A 13,539-nucleotide genomic window follows, 5' to 3' on the forward strand; every position below is an offset into this window, starting at 1 on the left:
ACCATAGAACGGCTCGAAAAGGAGAAATGCACCCGCATGTTTGTGGCAGCATTGTTCACAATAGCGAAGATCTGGAAACAGCCCAAGTGTCCGTCAGAGGACGAGTGGATTAAAAAACTTTGGTACATATATACTATGGAATACTACTCAGCCATAAGAAATGATGACATCGGATCATTTACAATAACATGGATGGACCTTGATAACATTATACGGAGTGAAATAAGTAAATCAGAAAAAAAAAAACTGAGATGAATCCATACATAGAAGGGACATAAAAACGAGACTCAGAGACATGAACAAGAATGTGATGGCAACAGGGGCGGGGGGGGGGTTGGGGGAGGGGGGAGGGGGTGAAGAAGGAGAGAGGGGTTAGGGGAGGGGAGGGGCACAAAGAAAACCAGATAGAAGGTGACAGAAGACAATTTAACTTTGCGGGAGGGGTATACAGCACAATCAAATGGCAAAATAATCTAGAGATATTTTCTCTCAACATATGTACCCTGATTTATCAATGTCACTGCATTAAATTTAATAAAAAAAAAAAAGAAAAAGAAAACACCTGACATACTGTATTTCCCCATGTATAAGACACTCCCATGTATAAGACTTGGTTTTAAAAGAGAGAAGTACCATATTTCCCCATATATAAGATGCTCCCATGTATAAAATACACCTTAATTCTGGGGCCCAATTTTGAAAAAAATTGTATTATAAAAAAAAAAAAAAAAAAGTAAAAGTCCAGGCCCTGACGGCTATACCAGCTAATTTTATCAAACATTCAAAGAAGACTTGGTTCCTATTCTACTCAAAGTCTTCAAAAAAATTGAAGAAGAAGCAATACTTCCAAACACATTTTATGAGGCCAACACAACCCTCATACCAAAACCAGGCAAGGATGGCACAAAAAAAGAAAACTACAGACCAATCTCTCTAATGAATACAGATGCTAAAATAGTAAACAAAATACTAGCAAATCGAATACAACAACATATTAAAAAGATAATACATCATGATCAAGGGGGATTCATCCCAGAATCTCAAGGATGGTTCTTCAACATACGTAAAACGGTTAATGTAATACACCATATCAACAAAACAAAGAACAAAAACCACATGATCTTATCAATAGACACAGAAAAGGCTTTCAATAAAATACAACACAATTTTATGTTTAAGACTCTCAACAAAATGGGTATAGGAAGAAAATTATCTCAACATGATAAAGGCCATATATGATAAACCATCAGCTAACATCATATTAAATGGCACTAAACTGAAGGCTTTTCCCCTTAAATCAGGAAAAAGAAAGGGTTGTCCACTCTTATTTAATGTGGTACTAGCCAGAGCAATCAGACAAGACAAAGAAATAAAAGGCATCCATATCAAAAAAGAAGAAGTAAAGGTATTACTTTTTGCAGATGATATGATCCTATACATTCAAAATCCCAAAGAATCCACAAAAAGACTACTAGAAACAATACGCCAATACAGTAAGGTCGCAGGATACAAAATTAACATACAGAAGTCAATACCCTTTCTATATACCGACAATGAAACATTTGAGAACAAACTCAAAAGAATAATCCCCTTCACGATTGCAACAAAAAAAATAAAATACGTAAAAATAAACATAACAAAGAATGTAAAGGACTTATATAATGAAAACTATAAACCATTGTTAAGAGAAATCGAAAAAGATATAATGAGATGGAAGAATATACCTTGTTCTTGGTTAGGAAGAATAAATATAATCAAGATGGCCATATTACCCAAAGCAATATACAAATTTAGTGCAATTTCCATCAAAATTCCAGTGACATTTTTAAAGAAATAGAGCAAAAAATCATCAGATTTATATGGAACTATAAAAAACCTCGAATAGCCAAAGCAATTTTAAAGAAAAAGAATGAAGCTGGGGGCATTACAATACCTGACTTCAAACTATATTATAGGGCCACGACAATCAAAACAGCATGGTATTGGCAGAAAAATAGACACTCAGACCAATGGAACAGAATAAAATGTCTAGAAATAAAACCACATATATATAGTCAAATAATTTTTGATAAAGGGGCCAACAACACACAATGGAGAAAAGAAAGCCTCTTCAATAAATGGTGCTGGGAAAACTGGAAAGCCACATGCAAAAGAATGAAACTGGACTACAGTCTGTCCCCCTGTACTAAAATTAACTCAAAATGGATCAAAGATCTAAACATAAGACCTGAAACAATTAAGTGCATAGAAGAAGACATAGGTACTCAACTCATGGACCTGGGTTTTAAAGAGCATTTTATGAATTTGACTCCAAAGGCAAGAGAAGTGAAGGCAAAAATTAATGAATGGGACTACATCAGACTAAGAAGTTTTTGCTGAGCAAGAGAAACTGATAACAAAATAAACAGAAAGCCAACTAAATGGGAAATGATATTTTCAAACAACAGCTCAGATAAGGGCCTAATATCCAAAATATACAAAGAACTCATAAAACTCAACAACAAACAAACAAACAATCCAATAAAAAATGGGAAGAGGACATGAACAGACACTTCTCTCAGGAAGAAATACAAATGGCCAACAGATATATGAAAAGATGCTCATCTAGTTAGTTATTAGAGAAATGCAAATCAAAACTGCAATGAGATATCACCTCACACCTGTTAGATTAGCTATTATTAACAAGACAGGTAATAGCAAATGTTGGAGAGGCTGTGGAGAAAAAGGAACCCTCATCCACTGTTGGTGGGAATGTAAAGTAGTACAACCATTATGGAAAAAAGTGTGGTGGTTCCTCAAAAAACTGCAAATAGAACTATCTTATGACCCAGCAATCCCTCTACTGGGTATATACCCCCAAAACTCAGAAACACTGATACGTAAAGACACATGCAGCCCCATGTTCATTGTAGCATTGTTCACAGTGGCCAGGACATGGAAACAACCGAAAAGCCCGTCAATAGATGACTGGATAAAGAAGATGTGGCACATATACACTATGGAATACTACTCAGCCATAAGAAATGATGACATCGGATCATTTACAGCAAAATGTTGGGATCTTGATAACATTATACGAAGTGAAATAAGTAAATCAGAAAAAAACAGGAACTGCATTATTCCATACGTAGGTGGGACATAAAAGTGAGACTAAGAGACATTGATAAGAGTGTGGTGGTTATGGGGGGAGGGGGGAAAGGGAGAGGGAAAGGGGGAGAGGGAGGGGCACAAAGAAAACTAGATAGAAGGTGACAGAGGACAATCTGACTTTGGGTGATGGGTATGCAACATAATTGAATGACAAGATAACCTGGACTTGTTATCTTTGAATATATGTATCCTGATTTTTGATGTTGCCCCATTAAAAAAATAAAATTATTTTAAAAAAATTTATTTGTTTGTGTTCATACAGGAAAGACCACACAGAGAGCTCTCCACAAACACCGCTATTTTTATTCTAAAGTTAAAACTACAGAAAAAAACAAACTTGTTTTGGGGCTGGATGTGTGTGTGTGCTTCTGTCTCCGTGTGCATGAGTGTATGAGTAACACAGAGGGTGAGTCTGGGACAGCCTAGGGAATGGTCATGGGAGAGAGACCATGGCTCTCTGTCCCTGTGAGCACACTGCTGGGGAGACCCTGAGTCGCTGCTTTAGGAACAGAAGCCTGCAAACCTGCTGTTGTTGTGACACAGTGTCACCTTCTCTGCCCCAGGTCCCACAATCCTGGGTTGCACAGGCTGTGTTGGACTTTGAATGCACCCTCCAGTGCCTTGCACACATGGTGGAGGCTGGAGTAGAGATGAGGGAGCCCTGATTCCTCCTCAGCCTGGTCCCCACAGGAACCCACTGCAGGTTTATTTATTAAAAGGACAGGCTGGTCCTGGAATGTGTGAGATGTCCTACAGAGAGACATTTCCCCTTCTCTTACCTGCCTCTTATCTGCCCCCAGATTTCTGATACTGGAACCCCGGCAGGTGTCTGGCAGGCTGCAAACACATTGGAAGGTGTGAGCTTAAATCAGTTTCAAAATACTAAGTGGGCAACACATACATTTAGGTCTAAGAGCAACATGCCAGCATTTGGAGGCAAAAGAGACAGGGATGCAGTTCACTGTGTCCCATAAACTCTCCCAACTGGTCCAGCACCACAGATAAAAAAGTCCATGATCTCCCCACTGCTCTGCAGGGGTCTCTGTCATGATTCAGGTGACTCTATACGAGGGTCTGAGTCTGAATGTTTTCTTCACTAGATAAGTAATTTCTTCTTTTCAATTTCTCACACCTCTCAAATCTCCACCTGGTTCAAATGACAGGTTTACTGCCTCCATATCTCAGTCAAGGTAAATTCTCATCACATTTGTGGGGGCGAGTGGCATCACTGTGTGACAAATGACAATAGTAATATCAAAAGCAGAATAGTCTGTTGAGTGACCTCCCATCACTCAGTATATGTTGGTGCCAAAATTTGATATCTGACCAGCGTGTGTGCATGTGTGTTTGTGTGTGTGATTGCCTTTGATCAAGACTCTTGTGGATGTCACTGTTGTCTGAATCCTGAAGAGTCCCCATGGTGTGAAGAACAGAGTAACACCAGCATCAAGACTGCTCTGAAGAGAAATAATGTAAATGATTTACCGCAGGGAGAGGGAGGAGGAGGAGGTGGAGGAGGAGGAGGAGGTGGGGAGGAGGAGAGAGACCCTGCTGCTCACAGAAACAGAAACAGAAAGTCAGGAGGAAACTGTGAGAAGAACCTGCATTCCAGGGCCAGGAGGGACAGCTGGGCTCTCCTGTGGGGGCAGAGTGTATGACACAGTCCCTCCCACAACCTCATCCCCTCCCCTTGGCTCACTGTCTCAGGGGGGGCCCTCGTGACTCCAGTCAATGGAAGCAGGGAGGGATGGTCATCTCCATGTCAGTCTTTCCAGCTAACATTTGGAATCTGTCCATGTTGCTCAAAATCCTTCCATGGTCCTCATGGTCTTAAAGGTAAATTCCAGACTCTTCTTTCTAAACTAAAGGCTGTTCACGATCACCCAGATGTGACCCTCCAACCTCAGCCCTCACACCTGTTTTCTCTATTACACTGGAGCATTCACCCAGTGAACACAGACACACGCACACACATACACACTCTTGCACACATCACACACACACTCACACACACACACACCATCTGCTGTTGACCAATTCCTTGCTCTCCATATCTGCTCCCACAGAGCTCTGTACAACTAGAAAATTCCTGCCTAAGCCCTCAGCTGACAGCACAGGACTAGAACCAACACTGAGATTCCTTCTTCTCATTTCTCTTTTCTACATGTGTCTGTGACTGCTGAGGGCTATGCAGGATGGCGTGATGTGTATATGTAAGCACTCATGTGACAATGCTGGAAACACAAGAACTAGAATTCAATTACACTTGATACTATATTTTATTGACATAGGTTGCATTTCTCTAGTTCAATTGTAACACATGGCACATGTGATCATCATTAAGTCTGACCCCATCAGTCCATTCCTACACATTCCTTTTGTCTTGTAGATGTAACCCAACATCCTTGCATGGTGCAGAGGACACCTGTGACCCGCCACAACCTAACCCACTCCTGCTCTTGTCAAAAGAACATCTATGTTCTAGGATTCTCTAGAATGTTCTTCCTTCTCAAGAAGTCTCACTCCCACTCTTCAGAAGTTTGCCTCTTCAAACAGCCATTCCCTCCGCCATTCCAGGGTTGGTCCCAGTTGTTCTCATATTTTCTCTCATTACTCTTTTCTCAGTAAAGTAATTGCTACAACAGCTTTAGAAGTCCCATATTCAACTAAGAAAAGTTCTTAAAACACAGGAAATGGGTCTCTTGGGTCACAGCTGTATTTCTGGTTCTGGCACAAGTATCAGCAGAGAGTAGGTGATCAGTAATTATTTGTTTGTGGATGAGTCAAAGACCAGAAATAAATTTAGTTTGTGGGAGGCTGAGAAAATAATTAATAAGTTCAATATAGTGCCAGTCACAGTTGGGGGTCAGCTCAGCACAAGAACTTGGGCCCTGTCTCCTCTGAGCAGGAGATCAGACCAGGCAGAGTGCTGGGATCAGAGGAGACCACAGGTCTGGGCTGAGTGTCTCCACAGACCCTGGACCCTGCCTGAACTCACATCATGGAAAAACCAGAGCCAAGCACATGGGGGTAGGGGTGTCCCCTTGCTGTGTGTCCCGGAAGGACAGCAGCCCCTGACTCACCACATCCTGTGCATCTCTGTTCTTCAGGCCCAGGGGCTCCTCCATCTGCAGAGCGGGAGAACTCCAAGCAGACGCCATGCTGTCCCTCCTCTCCACTCTTCTCTGCCTCGGTATGTTGTGGACACAGGGAGGGGGTTAACAGGAGGAGATGAGCTGGCTACACTCTCTTGTTCATGGGGAACCTAAGGACTCAGTCAATCCCAAGTGGACGGGGCCCTAATGGGAAGGGAACCAGCCAGACGTCCAGGTGCAAGTCTCTGACAGGGACTCTCTTCCAGGGTTGAGTCTGGGCCAGAGGACCCACGTGCAGACAGGTGAGTCCTCCCCAGGCTCCATATCCCACCTCTTACTTCACCCCCTGGGGCTCAGGAGGGAGCACAGATCCTGGCAGGAGGTGATAGAACAGGAGGGTGTTGGGCTGAGCTGGGAATGAGGGAGGGAGAGTCTTTGTAATGCAATCTCTGGTTTCCTTCCAGGGACCCTACCCAAACCCACCATCTGGGCTCAGCCAGGCTCTGTCATCCCCTGGGGGACTTCTGTGACAATCCGGTGTCAGGGGACCCTGGAGGCCCAGGAGTTCCATCTGTACAAAAAAGGAAAACAGGTCCTTTGGAACTCACAGTCCCCATGGAAGCTTATGAAAAAGGGTGCTTTCTCCATCACACGCATGACAGAGGATGAAGCAGGGAGATATCACTGTAACTATCTCAGCCCCACTGGCTGGTCTGAGCTCAGTGACCCCCTGGAGCTGGTGGTGACAGGTAAGAGGACACTCAGGGTCCCAGCCTCAGGCTCTGTCCTCAGCAAAGGGGGTTTGCTCTCAGTGGGTCTCCCCTCTCACAGCCCAGCCCTGGGGGACATGAGAGAGGGGTGAGCCCATCTAACATGATACCTCCTCCCCTCCTAGGAGCCTACAGAAAACCCAGTCTCTCAGCCCTGCCCAGCCCTGTTGTGACCTCAGGAGGGAACGTGACCCTCCAGTGTAGCTCAGTACAGGCATTTGACAGGTTCATTCTGACTAAGGAAGGAGAACACAGGCTCTCCTGGACCCTGGACTCACAGTCACACTTCAGGGGGACATACCGGGCCCTGTTCCCTGTGGGCCCCATGACCGCCAGCCACAGGTGGGCATTCAGATGCTACGGCTGTCACAGGGACAGACCCCAGGTGTGGTCACAGCCCAGTGATGCCCTGGAGCTCCTGGTCTCAGGTGAGTCTCACTCTTTATCCATGGATTCGTTGCCATAAAGGAAGCCCAATTAGAGAGGGTGGGAGGGGAGCACAGGGGCTACTGGCCAGAGACACAGAGAGAGACAGTGAGACCTGGGACAGCACAGGAGAAGACATTGTATGGGAGGAGCAGCCCCTGTAACTCACATCTGGTCTCTCCAGGTATGTCTCAAAAGCCCTCCCTACTGACCCAGCAGGGCCCCATCGTGGTCTCTGGACAGAGCCTGACCCTCCAGTGTCACTCTGATGTCGGCTATGACAGATTTATTCTGTCCAAGGAGGGGGGACATGACCTCCCCCAGAGCCTTGTCCTGCAGCCCCAGGCTGGGCTCTCTCAGGTCAACTTCTCCCTGGAAACTGTGAGCAGCTCCCACGGTGGCCGGTACAGATGCTACGGTGGACACAGCCTCTCCTCCGAGTGGTCGGCGCCCAGTGACCCTGTGGACATCCTGGTGGCAGGTGAGGGGCCTGTGGGTTACTCGGGGACCCAGACTCTGCCCAGGCCCTGCTGGGGGATCTCAGGTGGTGATAGGCAGAGTGAATGTGCAGGGTCCCAGGGAGGGAGACAGAGAGACAGGGGATGGGAGGGGAGGGGAGACTCAGAGAAACAAAGACAGACAGAGAGGAGGGTCCTCAGAGAGAGGGCTGCTGACTCTCAGGTCAGAACAAGGTGACGGGTAGCCCCTCACCCACCCCCTCTCTCTAGGACGGCTCCCTGACAGACCCTCCCTCTCGGTGCAACTGGGCCCGATGGTGGCTTCAAGAGAGAACGTGACCCTGCTGTGTCAGTCACAGAGCCCGACAGACACTTTCCTTCTGTCAAAGGAGGGGACAGCCAATCCCCCCCCGCGTCTTAGATCAGAGCTCCGAGCTCAGCAGTACCAGGCAGAGTTCTCCATGCGTCCTGTGACCTCAGCCCACGGGGGGACCTACAGGTGCTACAGCTCAAACAGCACCAATATCTACCTGCTGTCACACCCCAGTGAGCCCATGGTGCTCCTAGTATCAGGTGAGGGGACAGTGCCCTTGTCCTTTCTGAGCTCAGTCTAAAAGCCTTGTCCCCAGGAAAGGTCCAGCTGGGCTGGCAGAGAGGGGGATATAGTGGTGGTCACCCAGGGGGTCTCTACCCCTTAGAGGCCCAGCCACCCCTCTCCACTTGTTTCCCACACCTGGGTCCAGAGTGTGTCAGGCAGGCAGCAGGAGGGTCTTGAGGAGCTCACAGTGCAGACAGAGGACAGAGTCTGAGTGACTTGTGGAATCCAGGGTCACCAGCAGCTCCTCACGCCCTTCCTGTCCACATTCTCGTGGCCCTTTGCAGGTCCCAGCCCACCCCCAGGGCCCATCTCCACAGCTGGTGAGTCACTGAGAACTCTGCTCAGAGGGAGCACAGACCACCCAGGGCATTCCTGAGAGTCTATCAGGGGATCCAGTGTCCCCCAGGCACTCAAGGATGGGCTGTGTCCCAGGGGGCAAGGAGGCAGGCAGAGATGCTGAGATCCACAGGGCTTCCAGGGCCCTGAGGCCCCAGCAGGTAACAGAAGGTGGTCATGGCAGAGGGAGATTCTGGAACCCAGTCTACCTAAGGGACATCAGAGCTCATGTAGGGAGACAGCAAACTTCACACCTTGGCCACCATCTTGATTTCCAGGAGGCTCTGAGGATTCCTCCCTCACCCCCACGGCATTAGGCCTGCAGAGGGGTAAGTGAGCGATCCACAGGGATCTCAGGGCTCTGAGGCGGGCGATGACATATGAGTAGTCATGGTAGTGAGATATTTTGGAATTCAAGCTGCCCAGGAAACATCTGGGTTCAAGTGATAAGATGGTAGCCCTCACTAATCACCTTCATCCTGATCCCCAGGAGGCCCAGTGGATGCCCCCACTGCCCCCAGAGAGTCTGGCCGGAAGAACCGTAAGTGGGGGTCTCTGTGGAAAGTTGGTGGGTTCATCCATGGGGCACAAGAATAGAGTCATATACAGGTTCAGGCACCTGTGGAGACACTGACACAGACACACCTTCCCCTGTGTGGCCTCAGTGTCCCCAAGTGTAAAAGGAGAGAATCATGGCCCAGAGCTCAGATTTCCTTTCAGTTCTGGCTCTGAGCTCCTGGGAGAGGGGGCTCACAGGGAAGCTCTCGGGATGTGCTATTCTGAGGACTCTCTCATTTTTTAGCAGTAAAAGTGATGGTGTCAGGGAGGAACAGATAGTACAGGGATCCAGGGCATCCTTTTTCTGTCCCTCAGCTCTGACTCAGCTCACAGAGAGGGGACGGTGTCAGACTTGGCTCAGTTCCCAGCTCTGCTGCCACTGCTGTGGGGCCAGACTGTCCCTTCTCTCCTCTGAGTGTCAGGTTCTCGTCTGCTCATTCCTGGTCCCATCCTGCTCACAGACTGCTGTGAGGTCAGGTGACATAAGGGTCCTCACAGAGCTCAGGAAGTCAGGGTCCCAGCCCAGCCTGACATCCCTCTCTCTAGGATGGCTCCCTGGCAGAATCTTCTCTTGCAGTCAGGTACTTGGTGGCCTCAGAAGAGAATATGACCCTGCTGTGTCACTCACATGTCTTAAGGTCACTTTTATTCTTCAAAAGAATAATTCAGTTCACCCACACCCCCGTTACTGTTTATTAGATCACACTATTTAGCTGGGTCCAGCTAGACCCAGTTCTCTATGAGTCCTGAGAACTCAGCACAGTGGAGGGCCTACAGGTGCGACAGCTCCCACAGCACCAACCTCTCCGTCCTGTCACAACCCAGTGACCCCGCTTGAGGCACCACCTGATCTCAGGTGAGGTGATTGTGACGGTGTTTTTCCTGAGCTCACTCAGCTCGAAGCCCTGTATCTGCAGAGTCTGAGGCAGTGATAAATGAGGGAGTTCAGGGGCTCCCACAGAGGATGACAGTCACCCTCCTGCCTGGCCCCTGGTCAGTCAGCTGCTGAGTAAGTGGGGTCTCTGAACACTGAAGGAGCGAGTTTACAGAGACTGCTCTCAGACTGAGCGCTGAGCACAGCAGTCCAGCATCCCTGTGTCATGACCATGTTTATCACTGTTCCTGAGCTCTGGGGCACAGGTCCCTCTAGTCCACAGTGAGTCCATGCAGGGTCAGCATCACAGGAGGCTGAGAGGATCCAAGGGAGCCTGGCAGATGGGAGACAGGGTCACTAGGGGACTGGGCAGAAGTTATGACCTGAGAAACAGGGCATCTGAGAGCATAGAACCAGGGGGAGGTTGTGTGTTCGTAAATCCTCACTCCCGCCCTCATTTCATGGCTCTCAGAGCACCTGACACCATCAGCCCATCACAAAGCAAGTCAGACCTCAAGAGTGGTGAGAAGGAGAAGTCCTCAGTTATGGGGCTGGTCTCACAAAGTTGTGTCCTGTGATGGGAAAGTAGGAGTCCTGGGTGGACATCCAGGGTCCTGGGGTGACTTTGCCCTGCCCTGACCTCTGTGATCTCTTTGTCTACTTCCAAGACTACACAGTGGGGAACCTCATTCGCATGGGTGTGGCTGGACTGATCCTGCTGGTCCTCGGAGTGCTGCTATTTCAGGCTTGAAACAGCCAGAGAAGGACCCCTTATGCTCCCAGGACATGAGCACAGAGGGCACAATGCAGTGTTCAGGAGGTGGAGCCTTGGAGCTCATGTGATGACCCAGGAGGTGGTGGGAGAAAGTGTGGACCTTGTTTTAGGGAAACTGTCTTCTGAGACTGTGCATTGGAGTAAACAGGGTTTGGGTGCAGGAAATGTCTGTGTGCTCCCTGCCCAGGACTCTTCCTCCATTAAATGTGTATGTTCTCTCCCTATCTAAGGTTGACTGTCTGTAACAATCCTCCATCATTCCACATGCCTGTGACATGCGGGTCCATTGCACATGGCTGGTTTGGGTCCACACACCTAATACCTCGTGGTCTCCTGCTCCCTTTGGTCTAGAAATATGCTTTATTTCTAATCTCCGAATTCCCAGATGGACAGAACAGTGTCTTTGTCTTTTTAATTCATTAACTGCATAATTGGACTAATCAGATCTCAGCCTGGAAGAAATGAACCCAAAATGATGCCTCCCACCCTCTCAAGGACCTGCCATCCTTCTGTCTTCCTCAGGTGTCACCTGCACCATTTCCCCAGATGTCATCACTGATGCTATAGGGACAGCTTCATGGAATGATGCCTCTGAAGGCAATAATATTTTCAAATGATTTTATTTGTTAAATTTTCCAGAGTCTGGATAAAAATATACTCAAATGCTATTCAACCATGAGAAGGAAGGAAGAAATATTGGCATTTGGGACAATGTAAATTTACATTGAAGGCAAATTTTTTTATATGTGAGATATATCACACAGACAAAAATAAATACTGAATGATCTCATGTCTATGTGGAAACTATAAAAGCCAAACTTGTAGAAAAAGGGAGTGGAATTGGAGTTACTGTGCAGAGTGCGGGGAAAGGAGAGATGTTGGTCAAAGAGGATAAACTTCAAGATATGAGGTTAGCAAGTCCTGAAGGTCTGATGAATAGCATGGTGATCACACTTGAGAATACTGTGTTATATATGTGAAAATTACAAGGAGACTGTAAGTTAAAAATGCTCCAACACTTTTATTACCTGTCTTGTTGATAGTAGCCAAGCTAACTGTGTGGAACTATATGTCATTGTAGTTTTGATTTGCATTTCTCTAGTAACTAGTGAAGATGAGCATCTTTTCATATATCTGTTGGCCATTTGTATGTCCTCCTAGAAGAAAAGAATGTTCAGGTTCTCTCTCATTTTTTTTTTTGGACCTCTCCAATATTTTAATTGGTTTGTTCTCTTGTTCATTCCTGAGCTTTTTGAGTTCTTTATATATTTTGGATATTAACCCCTTATCAGAGCCGATGTTTGCAGATATCATCCCCCATTTAGTGGGCTTTCTATTTGTTTTGTTATCAGTTTATTTTTCTGAGAAGAAGCTTTTTATTTTGATATAGTCCTGTTCATTTATTTTTTTTTCTTTTCATTTTTCTGAAGCTGGAAACGGGGAGAGACAGTCAGACAGACTCCCGCATGCGCCCGACCAGGATCCACCCGGCACGCCCACCAGGGGCGACGCTCTGCCCACCAGGGGGCGATGCTCTGCCCATCCTGGGCGTTGCCATGTTGTGACCAGAGCCACTCTAGCGCCTGAGGTAGAGGCCACAGAGCCATCCCCAGCGCCCGGGCCATCTTTGCTCCAATGGAGCCTTGGCTGCGGGAGGGGAAGAGAGAGACAGGAAAGCGCGGCGGAGGGGTGGAGAAGCAAATGGGCGCTTCTCCTGTGTGCCCTGGCTGTTCATTTATTTTTAATCTTACTTTCCTTGCCTTTGCAGTCAAATTCATAAATTGTTCTCTACAGCCAAGGTGCATGAAGAAAGAATAGTGGTTCCTCAAAAAACTAATAATAGAACTACCATGTGACCCAGCAGTCCCTCTGCTGAGCATCTCCCACAAAACTCAAAAGCATTGGTACATAAAGACACATGCACCCCCATATTCATCACAGCATTATTCATGGTGGTGAGGACATGGAAACAATTAAAGTGTCCCTAAATAGAGGATTGAATAAAAAAGAAGTGGTACATAAATATACAATGGAATACTACTAAGCTACTAGAAATGATGACATAGTGACATTTATGACAACATGGATGGACCTTGAGAACAGTATACTGAGTGAAATAAGTAAATCAGAAATAGCTAAGAACTGCATGATTTCACACATAGGTGGGATATAAAACTGAGACTCATGGGCATAGAAAAGAGTGAAGTGGTAAGCAGGGGTGGGGAATGCACGTACGTGAGGGAGGTGGTGGGGAGAAGGGTATAAAGAGGGACATATATAAGGTGACAGAAAATGATTTGACTTGGGGTGGTGTGTACACAACATAATCAACAGTTCAAATGCTATAGAAATGTTGATCTGAAACCTACGTACTTTTATTGATCAATGTCACCCTATTAAAGTTAATTTTCTAAATAAAATTGAAAATGTTTTTAAATTCTTGAAGTCAGTGACACTGATCATCCATCTCCTTCCACACCCCATGAGTGCACTTCCTAC

The 13,539-nt window shown here is 46.7% G+C and overlaps 1 protein-coding gene and 1 pseudogene across 1 annotated transcript; both read left to right on the top strand.

Annotated features, from left to right (window-relative positions):
* Nucleotides 1-13,539, top strand: part of LOC136331900 (leukocyte immunoglobulin-like receptor subfamily A member 6) — a 123,145-nt pseudogene that overhangs the window by 59,375 nt on the left and 50,231 nt on the right.
* LOC136331901 (leukocyte immunoglobulin-like receptor subfamily A member 6) lies at nucleotides 6,307-13,316 on the top strand. Its single transcript, XM_066271072.1, has 9 exons — nucleotides 6,307-6,343; nucleotides 6,512-6,547; nucleotides 6,710-6,994; nucleotides 7,141-7,443; nucleotides 7,626-7,922; nucleotides 8,170-8,472; nucleotides 8,782-8,817; nucleotides 9,324-9,374; nucleotides 10,934-13,316. Exons 1-9 carry the CDS (start codon nucleotides 6,310-6,312, stop codon nucleotides 11,014-11,016), a joined length of 1,428 nt encoding a protein of 475 aa, XP_066127169.1. The 5' UTR covers nucleotides 6,307-6,309; the 3' UTR covers nucleotides 11,017-13,316.

Source organism: Saccopteryx bilineata, chromosome 3 (assembly GCF_036850765.1).
Source record: "Saccopteryx bilineata isolate mSacBil1 chromosome 3, mSacBil1_pri_phased_curated, whole genome shotgun sequence".
NCBI lineage: Eukaryota > Metazoa > Chordata > Mammalia > Chiroptera > Emballonuridae > Saccopteryx > Saccopteryx bilineata.

What these genes read in the sequence shown, in the direction of transcription:
- LOC136331901 (XM_066271072.1), top strand. Translation starts at nt 6,310, where the DNA reads ATGCTGTCCCTCCTCTCCACTCTTCTCTGCCTCG. An exon ending in CATGGTGCTCCTAGTATCAG is followed by an intron (nt 8,473 to 8,781) that starts GTGAGGGGACAG and finishes GGCCCTTTGCAG; the next exon opens with GTCCCAGCCCACCCCCAGGG. An exon ending in AGAGTCTGGCCGGAAGAACC is followed by an intron (nt 9,375 to 10,933) that starts GTAAGTGGGGGT and finishes TCTACTTCCAAG; the next exon opens with ACTACACAGTGGGGAACCTC.